At 35.4% G+C, this 15,871-nt stretch overlaps 1 protein-coding gene across 2 annotated transcripts in view; it reads right to left on the reverse strand.

Moving 5' to 3' along the window:
• The window catches only part of LOC131534201 (transcriptional enhancer factor TEF-3-like), a 36,822-nt gene extending 21,197 nt beyond the window's left edge, over window positions 1-15,625 (reverse strand). The window contains exons 1-2 of one of the 2 annotated variants that reach the window (XM_058766919.1): window positions 15,477-15,625; window positions 8,003-8,316 (exon numbers count right to left, since the gene is read on the reverse strand). Coding sequence is in view for 1 of the 2 variants with exons in the window: in XM_058766918.1 (XP_058622901.1) it covers window positions 7,998-8,004 (7 nt within the window). In the remaining variant the exon portion in view is untranslated. Of the gene's footprint in view, window positions 1-7,997; window positions 8,317-15,476 lie in introns of both variants that reach the window. The other variant, XM_058766918.1, reaches the window with a different exon arrangement.
• Window positions 15,626-15,871: the final 246 nt, after the last annotated feature.

The following is a 15,871-nucleotide window of genomic DNA, read 5'->3' on the forward strand; positions in this document are numbered from 1 at the left end:
GCCTTTACGCTTCCCATAAATCACTGGGCTCGTGCATCCGGCCAGACTCCGGTTACTAGTACTAGTACACACTAGTACAGAACCCCAAAATGTCCTCTTGCCCAACGAAAAACACCTGTTTTATGGAGAAAATGACCTTGTGATGCATGACATGACTTTGGAGTCACTAGTCATCCAGTAAGAGTATAAAGCTCTAAAATGATTGTGAGATCATTTGATGAGAAATGTTTGAGACATTACTGAGATCTCTTCTTAAAGAAGAGACCAGCATTTTTGACAGTCAATAAAAGTCGATGACGATGCCTGGCATGTTTTTAGCTTCAAGAGTTTCTCAAAGGCATCGTGTGAAATCACACTTTGAGCTACACACATGCACGCGCGCGCGCGTGTGTGTGTGTGTGTGTGTGTGTGTGTGAAGATTTTCCACAAACATATCTTCTAATGTCATCTTGATGACGACACATAGCAACGCCCTAAAACTACATAGAGTACCCTAGCAACGCATAGCTTTGTACTAAAAAGCTTTAACCACACTACTAACCGCATAGCAATGCACTTAAACCACACAGAGCCATCGCAACAACATGGAAACAACCTGGCAATGACCTGCAACAAGCAAACAACACTCATATTTACTTCAGCAAACAAAAATGTATTATAGCTCCATTTTATTTGTCGAAGCAACTCAAATACTCCGTCTGCTTCATGTACATTTAATACATGTGCGGAGCAGGAACATATAAGGTTTAAAACATGCTCAGTTCAGTTGAATGATAATGTTTAAATTCTTTAACTTTGTTGTTTTGCATTCATCTGCTTCTCCCATTTGCTCATTTTACATTGACTCTCACACTATATAGACTAATACAATCTGACACAACAATAGATTCTCAAACATTCATTACAATATATAGCCTACTGATAAATTTAACATTCGCTTCAATGGTATGAGATGACTGGATCCAAACAATACAACATGACAACTGTAGTCTGATTCGTGAATCAAAAACATACAGCCAATGTAGTCCAATGCATGAACTAATGACTGACTTATCAGTTTTTTTTTGTTGGTAATAAATAAAGCAATATTAGCCTACTAAATAAATCAGAAGAGTGTACAAAAATGCGCACTGTTTTTGTTTTATTGTGCTTTATGAACAGCTTTAGTCAAGAAAATAAGGCACACTAAAATCAAAAACAGAGTTATGTATTAGGCCCCTGTGAGGGGTCATTGTGTTCATGGGGCGGAGCTACAGAGGGGTCACCTGAAACCCTCTCACACACACACTGTCCACCCTGAGGGTCCGCAAGGGGCCAAAACAAAGCTGGTGTCACGCAAAAGCACAGCAGCTCCCACAACGACCTCATAAATCCATAACCTCCCACTCAACCTCTCTCTCTCTCTCTCTCTTTCTCCTCCTCTTCACATTCCAGTCATTCCTGATCTGTGAGTCCTTCAGTGTCTGCTCAATAAACAACTAATATACACACACACACACATTACAAGACAGGCCTATAGGAAAGAATATCAAAAATCATATATCTCAATTGTTTCTCCGAGACTATACAGAGAGCAAATGGAGACTTTCAGTGAAGTTTCATGCTTCTTAGATGTTTCTCCGGAGAAAATGACTCTCATTGCCTCATTCTGCACTGTCAGGTTCTCAAACATCTGGGAGAGAGACAGATAGAGAGACAGACAGAGAGAGAGAGGGCACATATGTGCAGCAGACGGTCTCCTGAGGGTCGGGACGCATGTCAACAAAGGGCACCTTTAGGATTAGTGAATGTGTAGTCAGAGCGAGATTTCACTGCAGACTGTGTGTTTGTGTGCATGTTCACACATATCTGTGCTCTGCTGCTGTCAATGAGTGTAACAAGCAAGATGAGCGAAGAAAATCACAGAAAGATTGACATTCTGCATACAAACATCCTACGAATGGATGTAAATAAAAGGCAAAATAAAATGAAAAGGCATTTGAATACATAAAAGATTAACATAAATAATCATTATATATATATATATATATATATACTCCAAATGAAAGAATAAAAAACAATAAGCTACAACTCGACGAGTGCAGTACGATTAACTTAAATGATTCGCTGGTTCTTTTTAGTGAATCAAAAACAATCAGCAAGACCAGTGTAGTCTGATTCATGAACAAATGACTCTTTTAACCTGGTTCTTTTAGGGAATCAAACATACAGTGTGACCAACTAAATGACTCATGCGTCTGCTAAATGCATAAATGTAAATGAAACAAAAACATAGGCTACAACTCAACAAGTGCAGTCCGATTCAAGAACAAATAACATATGTGACCCTGGAGCACAAAAGCAGTCTTAAGTCGCTGGGGTATCTTTGTAGCAATAGCCAAAAATACATTGTATGGGTTAAAATTATCGATTTTTCTTTTATGCCAAAAAATCATTAGTATATTAAGTAAAGATCATGTTCCATGAAGATATTTTGTAAATTTCTTACCGTAAATATATCAAAACTTCATTTTTGATTAGTAATATGCATTGCTAATAACTTCATTTGAACAGCTTTAAAGGCAAATTTCTCAATATTTAGATTTTTTTGCACCCTCAGATTCCAGATTTTCAAATAGTTGTATCTCAGCCAAATTTTGTCAGATCCTAACAAACCATACATCGATGGAAAGCTTATTTATTCAGCTTTCAGATGATGTATAGATCTCAATTTCAGAAAATTGACACTTAAGACTGGTTTTGTGGTCCAGGGTCACATATGAGCTATTCTTTTTAGTGAATAGAGACTAAATATTTTTAGTCAATAACAGCACATGTTTAATGTGCATCTGTTCACAAAAAGCAATCAAAATAACACACGTTGTGATCTCATGGAAAAGAGCTGCTCATATAACAAATAGGAACATAATATGGGTTTGGAAAGACATGAGGGTGAGTAAATGATGAAAGACAGACAGACAGACAGACATGCAAGACCTTTAAGACTAAGTAGTAACTCTCATATTCTTCCTTGAAGTGTCCGACTCAAATCACACAGAGTGAAAGCCGAGTTGGCCGGTGTGTGTGTCCTGCACTCATGACCTCTGAAGGGCCACGACCCCGCCGCGACCTCAGCAAAACAAAGAGAGAGAATAAGCAAAACACACTGACTCATTAGAGAGCTCAGACATAAACGAACCTCTAACGGGCCTGTGAAAAATCAAGCCTATGTGAGGGACGGGTGGCTTTTTCCATCTGTTTGACATGAGGCAGCTAATGAACGTCTGCATCAGTACGTCTCAATACAGCCACCGACTCCTGTGTGTCTGGAATAGTTGTTTCTGCAGTATATTGTCTGTTTACTGCACACAGCATGTGAATTTTCTGTGTCCATCTTTTAAAATGTATGTAAAATATACCATTTGGGAACTAATGTGTACACTTCAGGTATTAATAGGCAGCTTTTATGGGTATGTAAGTTGCAAAGATGTACCTTCTGAAAAGCCAACTACATCTGCCAAAATGTGCATTAAACACTGTATGGAAAGCTACAAACAATGCAATGCAACTGACTTAAATAAACCTGAAGTAACACTGACAATGATTTTCATTCTTGCTGCATTATTTCATAGGACTGCCAAATGTTAAGATATTTTATACACAAAACTGACTTCCCCACCACCAAATTTCTGCAGATTAGTAAATCTGCATGTTAAGATATTTTATAAACGTGACTGAACAAAAATGTTTTATCTCAAATTCCGTAGATTATGAGTACTAATCTGTGTGTGAACCTTACAAACAAATGTTTTTATTAATTTATTAATAATTATTTGTTTAATTAAGTAGTATATTTTTTTAACTTTTTTATTAATTTTATTAATATTTATATTATTTTCATGACAGTTCAGCATTTTGTCCATTCTCACTACTATATATCAGTTTTATTTATTTATTTTGTTTTATTTATTTATTAAACAAAGTGTATCACAGTTTCTATCTGATTAATAGTAATCAGAAATGTTTCTTGAGCAGCAAATCAGCATATTACAATGATTTCTGAAAGATCATATGACACAGACTGGAGTAATAATACTGAAAATTCAGGTTTGATCACAGAAATAAATTACATTTAACAATATATTCACATAGAAAATACTTCCTTTAAATTGTATTAATATTTTAAATATTAGTATTTTTACTGTATTTAATGAATGTAGTTTTGGTGAGCAGAAGAGATTTCAAAACGTTTAGTTTGATTTGATTTCATCAGAGTGAGCATGATGTGCATTTTTAGCCTAACAAATAAAATTAATTCATTCCAAAGTTGACTTTGCATCCTTACAGACCCACAACTTGTAGGCCAAAATGCAAAAATGTTATCCGTCGTACAGTCTGAAATGTGATTTCTCAGCCGCACACAGCTGGGGTTTCTCATTCTTCAGCATCCGTCCCATATTCCTCCACAAGTGCTGGTTTTTTCAACAGCTTCTGAACAGGTGGAGAAGCGCTCCATTATGTGGGTACTTATCTTGCGACGGGATGCTTGGGAGCCATTAAACCATGGCAAATGTATTTCCTTTCAGCGGCTGTGTGTAATTTTACGGGTCGGGAGAGTGAATGCATTACGGTACAGTGACGACCAAAGCCAAGAAATGTTTTCTTTGGCAAAGCCTGTTGAATTTTCAGCCAGCGCACCAAAAACCAAACAATCTAAGCGACGCTGGTGCGCTTAGCTGGGTAATAACTCACACACGTAACGGCCAGTGAGTTTCCACACAAACACACCGCAAATACCAGCAGAAGATGGTGGTGGAACCTCTGGAAAAGGGTCACGAGTGCATTGTGGGAATTCTTGTCATTCTTTAAGCACTCAGAACTGTAGATTGTCACTATTTGCGTGATTGTCTGAAATTGCTGGAGTCAAATGCAGCCATGAATGAAGCTCTATCTGATTTTTGCCAAACGCTGTTGGGTTGAGGTTTCTCTGAGCTCAAGATTTATAAAGCTGACCTCAGCAACACAGCAAAAATGGATAGAAGCGCAGAAATGTACCTTTAGGGTCAAAGTGAGTACGAGGACTAATTTTTACAGCCTTCATTGAATCTAGAATCATTCAAGCTTTTTGCACTGACCTTAACCCTGAGCTAACAACATCTTAAACCAGCAGTGTTTTAGACCAACAATATGTGACAAAAGTCATAAGCAGCACAGGTATATTTGTAGCAATAGCCAACAATACATAGTGTGGGTCAAAATGATCCATTTTTCTTTTATGCCAAAAATTATTAGGATATAATAAAGATCATGTTCCATGAAGATATTTTGTAAATTTCACAAACACTTTAGTATAGGGACCAATTCTCACTATTAACTAGTTACTTATTAGCATGCCCATTATTAATGCTTATAAAGTGCTTATAAAGCACATATTCTGCCTGACCATATACCTAAATTTAACAACTACCTTACTATTAATAAGCAGAAAATTAGGAGTTTATTGAGGCAAAAGTCATAGTTAATGGTTTGTTAATGGCGAAAATTGGACCTTAAAATAAAGTGTAACCAAAACGATTTCTTAATTTGTTATTTTTTTAACTACATTTTAAAAATTGTTAAAACAATAATAGAAAGATTTGTTAAAAAATTTTTTAGAATGAATAAATTTAATTATTAAAATGAGCTATGAATTTTCACTGCCATTCCTCCAGATAAAAGCACTTTTTATAGTAATGCAAGCCAATAGGACAAAAACATAACGAATACTCATGAAATATATAATAAAAATATATAACATAAATATAAAAAGCTTGATTTATTCAAAAGCTGGCTTTGTGGTATTAAAAAAATATTTAGTAAATATTTTAAAATAATTTTAAATATTATTTTAAAATATTATCATAAAATGCGTGTATATTAAAACTTTAATTTATTAATAATTAATTAATATATTAACATATTTATTAATAAATAATTAATCAATTAATTTAAAATAAATAATTACATATTACATATACATATACATATAAATAAATATTTAAAATTAATAATAAAAATGAAAATAAAGTGAAACCATCAAAGCAGTAACTATGACTTATAGGCGCACATCTTCTGAAGTCCTACGATAGATTTTTGTGAGTCCCAAATTTAAATGTTTTGAATGACATGAGATGAGTAAATAAATGGCAGTTTTCATTTTCTTGTGATCTGTTCCTTTAACAGCTTGACTGGTTGAGAGAGGTGATGAGTATTGATGGATAAGTGTGATGAGTGATTTGTCTGAGCTGATAGTGGCTGATACTGAACTCGATGTAATCCCAGTGTTAACACCATCAGGAGGGAGGCCTCTCTCTCTCTCTCTGTCTGTCTCTCTCTCCTCGTGTGCTGTAAACCCAGTCGTGTCTGTGTGCTTGAGGAGAGGCAGCTGGAGGTGAAGTGAAAGGCAACACACACACTCAACGGCGAGCAGAACGGCTTTTCGGGGTCGTGAGCGGGGGCCGCAGAAACAGGTGCAAACCGCATCGCTCCATCACCCCCCCTTTGTGTTTATTTGTCCCTCTCTGTCGCACATACTCAAAGGGTAAACGTCCATTCTCGTGTCGGGTTACACCCTCGCTGCCTTGAACTCGGGGCTCTGAACGCCCATGGCGTGCCATTCCGGACGCGCTTTGCCGCTCCCAAACTACCGGCCCCAACCCTCGTGGCCGATAGATCCACCCCAGATGCCCCCTTCTGCTCCCTACGACCCTCCCTCGCCACCTGCCTTAACCCTCTGCTGTGCTATTGACACGGCTTTATGAAGCTTTATAAAGTTTTACAGCTGATCGGAAGATGACAGACAGGCACATCCTCTCGCTTCTCTCCCAGCGCTCGGTCCATATCAAGCCGCGCCGGGCCATCATCAGGTCATTTCTTACCATCAACAGGTCTGGATCAGACAGACGGACATTTATAGTAAAAAACACACATTGACTGGGCTATTTATAGCAATGAATAAACAAGCTAGAGTTGCAAAACGAATTGAAATAAATCATTATCTTTGCAACAAAAAGCACTGTTTGCATCAAGAGCTGCTGTTTCTGTTGTATGCATTTTGAAATATGATTGATTGTGACCAAATTGTGCGGTTCAGGCTTGTGTTACGTTGTGTTGCGTTATGTTCTTGTATGTTCACGAAACTATTAAATGATTCAAAAGATTCCCTCAAAGTTTGTCTGACTGTACAGATATCAGTGATGTTAGATGGCTTGCAAGTAAATCACAAGATACTTCAGCAGAAACCTGAATTAAGAGGCATAGTTGACGCAATAAAGAAACTCAAACACAGCCTTGATAAATTGGTGAATATCGTTTTTGTTGGAAGTATGATAAATCAGTTTTTGTTTGTCCAATTGATTGCTTTGGAAACTCAACAGAAATGTGAATTTTCATTTTTATATTGTATATATTTTTATATTGTTTATATTTTTATATGTATATAATAGACAAGCAAATAAACAGTTTTACTACCTTAAACTATATATACTGTATGTATGTATGTTTGTACATATATATACTGTATATACACATGAAGGGTTCAGATGCAAAAGCCTCAAAGTGCCATCTGAAATTTTCTACTAAAATGAGCTCTTTTTTCAGGATCCTATATGTTTAGTTTCAGTTATTGCACTTTAATGCCAATGAAAAGAAACTATCCATTGCCATAAAAGTGAAATTACTGAACCTACACACAGGGGCCTGCCAAACATGCTCATTTTAGAAGAAAATTTCAGACAGCACTTCAGAACCCTTCATATATATATATATATATATATATATATATATGTACATATACATATGATATTATAATAATGGATAGTCAGTATGAAGTCATACAATAGTTTTGTGTGAGTAACATATGTTTGGGAAACCACATGAACATTTTTACTCTTCTGCTGCTAGTGGTGCTGAAATCACACGTCCAAGTCACTCATTGGCTGCAAAAGCAAATGTATAGAGGCAGAAGGGAAGAGGCATACCGTACATCTTGCCCTCATCGGAGAGAATGATCTTGCGTCGGCCGCAGGGCGGATAGATGGCCAGCGCCTCCTGAAAGCTCTGTTCGATGTCCGGACTCCACACGCCCTCCGCATCGTTCTCCAGAGGCTTGTCCAATCCCTCGCTCAGCTCCTCGCTAGCGCCCCCCGGAGAGGACGCTGATACCCACTCAGACGACAGGGTGGTGGTGGAGAGCAAAACGCCCTAGCAGATACTGATGGGCCGGCTGAGGCTCTGGAAACGGCCCTGGTTGGTAAATGACAGGCGTTTCCAGGTCTGAAACAGGGCAGGTGCTCAATCCTATGGAAGAGAGTAAGCTCAGTTAGAGTTGCATTGGATTAAATCAGACGATAAGAAAACACAGTAAAATAATCAGCAATTACATGCACTGGAACAGGTTGATTTGTTCATCGCACTCACAGTGGTTAAAATATAGCTAAAATTAATGCACATTTATAGCTTTTTAACTTTTAGATCAGTAGGTGGCACTGTCAACACATTTTTGTGATACTCTCATGGCCATATATTGATGATGCATAAAAAGATTTGTGTTAATAATTAAGATAATTCCTGGCTTCCTGTTTGGTGTCTTCGCAACTGGTGTTGAATGTTAAATATTCGCTAAGTAAATTTTGTGAGACGTGGTCTGAAGATTCACCATTTTCCCAATAAACCTTAACAAAGTTGCTTGTGTGATAACGCTTCCTCCAATGAAAAAAAAAAAATCTCCTGTTGCTCTCTCACATCAAAATAAACCCACATTTAGAACTGTTTTGAACTGCTTTCACTTGTAAATCATGCTTGATTTGTGCATATTTCTCTCCTGATTCAGATAAGACTTTAATGATGCTTAAAAGGCTTTAATGATGGATTTGTTTCTTACAAACACACAGGTTTTCACTTCACCAGACATTAATTGTTGGACTGGAGTGGTGTGGATTATTGTGATGTTTTTATCAGCTGTTTGGACTCTCATTCTGACGGCACCCATTCACATCCATTGGTGAGCATGTGATGTAATGCTACATTTCTCCAAATCTGATGAAGAAACAAATTCATCTACATCTTGGATGAACTAAGGGTGAGTAAGTTTTAAGCAAATATTCATTTTTGGGTGAACTATTCCTTTGTGAACCATTCAATGGAAAAACACACTATTTGCTATTACATCACCCAGATTAGCCACTGCTATTGCAGATGTTGCTATATTGAGTTGTAGCACAGCGATGTTATCGGCAGGGTTCCAGATGGGTATCATCACAGCGTGAGTGAGAAGACCCCCAGTCATCACAACGCTCCCCAGACTCCATAATCCTACTTGGAAAAAGCGCCTTGGTTCCGAAATCACATTAGGAGGAGACACAGAGTGACAACGCGTCTGCAGACACGTAACCGCAATGAGAAGCGGCTTGCAGCCAGAGAGGGCTATTTTAAGAGGTCTGCCTCAAACGGACCTGATCAGGGGTCCCTCAAAACAAAACACACACTCTTTGCTATTCAAGCTTCAGACTTTATGAGTTCATAAGAACACAACTTAAGGAGAAATCAATGCAAATGATTAGTATTACACACAAATGTATGTTTTCTGCTGGAATTCTGGGAATTGTGGTGTTTGCGAGAGTGTGTACAGGAAGATTAGAGCCACTTAGCAACAGTGCGTCATGCTCGTGTCTGACTCAATCACCCCGTTTTCCTCTGAGCTCGACTTCCTGTACAAAAGTCACAGATCAAACCAAACGCCCTTGTGTTTCTTAATGAAACTAATGCTTGATGCAGAACTGAGTCCAAAAACAAATTATTGCACCATTTCACGTCTACACACTTTTTAGAAAGTGTGTAAACATGTGAAACAGAGTCACTGCATGCATTTATAAAGTGCATATAAAATGCTAATAACTACAAAAAAAACTCGACTGTATTTACATGAGAAGTTTATTTTGTCAATGTAAACTGGCATATGTAAAGCCAAAATGGAGAAAAAATGTGCAGACCAAAGAGTCAGTGTTATTTTAGAATTGTTTATATACTATTATAGTATTTATTAATATCTTGAATGAGCTTTTATTTTTAGATTTTTAGATTTCATACAAGTTTTCAGTTTTAATAATTTTGTTATAAGCTTTTGGCATTATTTTTTCTAAAAATATTTCTATTAAGTTTTAATTTTTATTTTAAAAACATTAATTTTATTTAAGTTAGTTTGCCGAGGCAAAATTTCTCATTTTCATTGATGTTTAGGTATTTCATGTTATTTATTTATTTTCATCCATTCAGATTTATGTTAATTACTTAACATGATTTTTAATAGTTTTAGTCAACACTAACAGTACCAGCACTTTCTGAAAATCTAAAAATGTAGCTTCACACAGATTTTATTTTTATATTTTCAGTTTTAATTCAGGTTTTCCGTTTTAATAATTTTGTTATGTGCTTTTGGCATTATTATTTTTTCTAGAAATATTTCAAATAAGTTTTTTTTTTTTTTAACTTTAACTTTATTTGAGTTAGTTGCCAAGGTAACATTTCTAATTTCATTTCTAAATAAGTATTTCATGTAATATTTATGTATGTATTTTATTTTATTCAGATTTATTTTAATTACCTAACATGATTTTTAATAGTTTTATTCAAAACTAACAATACCGGCACTTTCTGAATTTAATTTTATTTATTTTTTTGCTGGACATTACATTTTTTGCTGTTGTTGCCATTTTATGCACCATGCATTAAAGTGATTTTTCCATGTTTAAAATATTTTTTAGGTTTTTATATTGTGGCTAAGAAAACCCCTTAACTGTGGCAAAATCACAAAACCCTTGGTGGGTTATTGCTTTAGTTTATCACTTGTTTATATGTATTTATATATGCACACAACAGTAAAGGTTTTAGGGAAAATGAAAGGGATAGTTTATCCAAAAATGTAGATAATGATATCAGTTATTCATCCTCATGTTGTTCCAAACCTTTATGATTGTCTTTCCCCTGTGGAGAACAGAAGAAACAAACGACATTGAGAAATGTCTTTTTTATTTATTTATTTTTTATTTTTTTGTCTATTCAATGAAAGCTAATAGGGGTTCAATGTTTTTTGGTTCCCAGTGTTCTTTAAAATATCTTCTTTGTGTTCCGCAGAAGAAAGAAAGTCATACAGGCTTGGTAAAAACATGAGGCTGAGTAAATGACTACATAAAACCTCTCTAGTTGTACACTCACACAAAGACACACATAGATATACAGTACATTCACATGTGTGGGTAACTCACATACAATTCAAACACACGCCATATAAACAAACATAAACACACATAGACACACAACAAAATCCACTTTAATCAGAGCTGGAATGTAAAGCTGAGAGTCGCTGTGAACCTACACACACACACACACACATGCGCTCGTGTGGGATATTAGCTATGGGCCGTTCATTAATTTAAAGCTCATATTGTTTAACAGTGGTGTTGTAGCCACAGGGGCTGGTCGGCTCTGATCAAGAGTTCCTGACACGCAGCGAGTGTCTCGTTAAGAGCATCTCTAATAACGCTGTGTTAACGTGATAATAGCACTAAAACAACACAAGTGCCTTTAAGATTAAATGTGGCTAACGCTGCAGCAATGCAAATACAACATTATTTTAATGGTAAAAATGCATATATGTTACAGATTTACTGCAATAAACAAATGTACAATGGCGCTACCACAGTTTCTCAGAGAGTACCGTGGCATATGTTAAAGTATTACCATTGCTATACCATGGTCCCACCAAAAGGTAGTAACACAGTACTTCTTGTTGGCTATTATTAATATCTATTATCAATTAGCTCTGCAATACACAAATGATAAAAAGTCTCTTTCATATGTTTGTGTTGTACATGAGCTGTTGAAATCCAGGATTAACTTTGAGAAGCTGCTTTGTGTGTTTAACTTAGGCACAATTCCTAATCTCAGTAACGCAATACACACATGAAAGCAGATATTCACACACTTACACACACACACACACACACATGCAGACAGCCTGCTGTGTGTGTTGGTTTTTGAATAAGACACAGTGATTTCAGTCAGACACATGACATACTGTCAGATCAAATCTAGAGCGTTCTATGGCAACATCCTACAATCAAACCTTCCCCATTTGCTTTAAGGGGAGACACTGCAGGCAAAAACACTGTTTTTTTATGCACCTGTCAATTTTGAGATTTTGGGCTTTTTGGTTTTTCATAAAGTGTTTTTTCAGACTAGTAGAACGAAAACATCCAAAAGACACTGTTAAGTGTTTCTTTTATAGCACTTTATCTATTTGTGTCAATAGATTTCAATTACAATACATATTTTTAAAGGCCGTTTTCTCAAAATGAGTTTTTTCTCCTACACTGAGCCATAAATCTCCACTTCAGTAGCACTTACACACACCAAACTTTACATTTTTATTCCTGTCTATATCCTGAAGGTTTTACAGAGGATTTGTTCATATATAATTTGCTTGATTATATACAACATTTTAATCGCCCAAAATTGTCAAAATATAGTGTTTTCTGTCTGTTTTAAGTATTTTCTGAATTATGGAGGGACAAAATGAGATACCCAAAATTCCCTCTGTAAAAACTTTTGATTATAATATGTCAAAAAAATTAAACAAGAATTTTGAAACTGACTTCATCCAGTGTTTAGATTTTTGTACTAGAAATGTATGCAAATTAGTGCATATTTCATTAAATAATGCCTCATTTGCATATTTAAACCTAACATTTTAGAAAACTTGTAATACAAAAAATGTTTGCAATTATCAATGTAATCAATCAACTAGGTAAGTAAGGCGATAACTATTAGTTAATTTTTTTACCCTATTCACCTGCAGTGTCTCGCTTAACTGAGAAAAACACAAACACTGATCACAACACGACACAATACAGAAGTTTGTTTCCACCATGGAATTAAAAAAAAAAAAATTCACATGTGAAAAAAAAGTTTGTCAATGTCAAAAAGTGGGCAGATGTAAACAAAGTTAGTTGTTTCCTCAAAATTGTGAGTTTACATCTGGAAATTATGAGTTTATTTTTTGCCAAAAATGTATATCTTGTAATTCTTTGTTTATATTGTGCAATTTTGAGTTTATATCTCATAATTTCGAGTTTATGTTATGCAATTCTGAGTTTATTTTGTGTAATTCTGAGTTTATATCTTACCATTCTGTTTATATCTCATAATTTTGGGTTTATATCTCATAATTCTGAGTTTATAATGCAAAATTCTGGGTTTATATCTAGCAATTCTGAGTTTATTTTGCAATTCAGAGTTTGTATTTTGCTATTCTCATTTTATATCTTGTAATTCTTTGTTTATATTGTGAAATTATAGAAATAAGAAATACATTTCTCGTAATTTAAGTAAGTAATCACATAATTTTGGGTTTATATCTCACAATTCCGAGTTCATAACTCACAATTCTGAGTTCATATCTTGCAATTCTGTTTGCAAGATATGACTTGGCTTTATATCTCAAAATTCAGAGTTAGTATCTATCTGGGTTTAAATTTCACAATTCTGAGTTTGGATCGCACAATTCTGATTTTATTTCCTATGAATTGTAATAAAAGTCAAAATTGTGATATATTAACTCTATAAATATACACGTGACGTTAGAAGGTAAAACCTTTGTGTTACTCAATAATCAAGGTAAAAACAAAACGGAAAAAGGCAGCAAACTGAACTCTATAGAAGAAAACAGAGCCCAAGTGTGAAGACGCTCCAACTAACCGCCACATTACGGAGCTCTAATGAAACCTTCACACAGATTTAATAACGTTTCCCTGATGCTTTTTATTAAAATAACACAATATCCCTTCCCCCTCCCTTCCTCCCGCGCCGCAGAAAGCAGGTGGGCACCGGCCCCATTCCACCTGTTGTTCCAGTAGAATATTCCGTCCCCCGGGACGCAGAACACGCAGGGCACTGACTCCTCACCCCAACACTCAAAATATTTACCCATGAGACCAGCTGACATAGAGCGGACCACTGCGCTTCAAATTGCCATTTTGATCTGTTTAGACTGACTTTGTATCATTCATTTGTCAACTAACTGACCCTGTTTCACAGACCGTGATGACATGTTTACACCGTTATTAACAACATAAATCTACACTGCAAAAAAAAAAATTGCAAAGTCATAAATAAAGATTATATTTTACAAGAAAATATTTTCTATATTCTACCTTTTATTCAATGTGTTACATAATTGTTTGTGAAATTGAAATATTTTCTTTTGTTATTGAAGCAAATTAAAAAATGCAAAAATTATATTTGTTGTCATTTCCATTCACTACTATGGACATTTAACACTTCTGAGAACCTTGGAAAAGTGTGGCTAGTAAATTAATTTATTAATTAATTAATTTTAGAACTTTAAAGATTTATATTATTAAACATTAAATTTGTTTATAAATGCAAATTGTGCATCTTGACAAAACCAACATTTGAATAAAGGAAAAACAACATTAACTGAACACCTTCAATAGTGTTTAAACGCATCCCATGATGAACTTCATGTAGTCAGCTGACGAATGTCTAGATATCAAATATATATAGTTTTATCACTTTATTGTTATTCAAACATGTGAAAAAATAGTCAGAAAAAAAGGGTGTGCAAACCTTTGACTTGTAGTGTAAACAAACAAACAAATAGTCTGTAAAACTCAAAGCACATAAAGTGAAAACCTGCACATTAAAATAAGAAAATAATTTGTAATTTTGAAATTAATAACAGTAATATTTAATAGCAATGGTCTGGCTAAAGACATACATAAATGAACACTGGATTAAAATAATTCAAAAATATTATTTTATATAGCCCAATACTATTAATTATTGTTGTTATTTTTATCTTAAAACAAAACAGACAAGAAAATCGATAATGATAATAATAATGTTTCCACAATTATTAAGTAGACACTTTCATTGTATTATTATACAATTTTTGTATTATACACATTTTTCAAACGTATTAAATTGGTTTATATGAAGGAAAACACCTGCAGACATTTGTAACAATTTACAGGATCAACCCAAAATGTAAGTTTCTAATCGCGATAATTTGCGCAATAATTAACGAACTGATACGCGACACACGCTCGCGCCGAGCACCGCGCGGCTATGACGCGATTAAAGTTCCTCAGAAAGTTTCCGGCCGTTACGCAGGAAGTCGCTCCGGTGGAGCAGGAAAAAAAGAACGCGGGAATTCGGAAAAAATTCCAACAATTCCAAATATTCCATTGTTACATCACATTTCGTCATCACGTGTCAGAATATCCACTTCGTTTCGCGGCTATTCTGAAATATCGTTATGTGAGGAGAAGATCTGTACAGCTCTACAAGTTCTTGTAGCTACTTTACATAAAGATTTAGATTTTTAAATAACTGTACAAACACATGCCACTATGAAATATGTAAATAAATACATTTCTTACCTGTCAGAAGGAACAGTAGGGAAAATGAAGTGTTTTGGGGGTAAAATCTGCCTGAGTGACTGGAAGCGCGCGAGGAAGGCTGGAATTTCAGGAATTGGCTGCAGTATAACGTGAGGAGCGGACAGGAGGGAGGGAGGAGGGAGGGAGGGAGGTGTGAGGGGAGGTCCCGGGTTTGAAAAGGAAAAAGGAGCAGTCTTGGTGTGGAGAGAAAAGGAAATAAGCCCGGATCCAGAGGGATTCACATTGTTCTGGTCAGTATGAGAGACAGCTGTGTCCTAAAAGTCCTGGAAAAGAATCCTGAAACAGTGTCAAGACCCCTCACACTTTCTTTGTATTAAGTAGTATCTAAAATAATAATATAAAGACATTTCACATATATTAAAAGGTATTTATAT

This window comes from Onychostoma macrolepis, chromosome 25, assembly GCF_012432095.1.
Source record: "Onychostoma macrolepis isolate SWU-2019 chromosome 25, ASM1243209v1, whole genome shotgun sequence".
In the NCBI taxonomy this organism is placed as follows: Eukaryota; Metazoa; Chordata; class Actinopteri; order Cypriniformes; family Cyprinidae; genus Onychostoma; species Onychostoma macrolepis.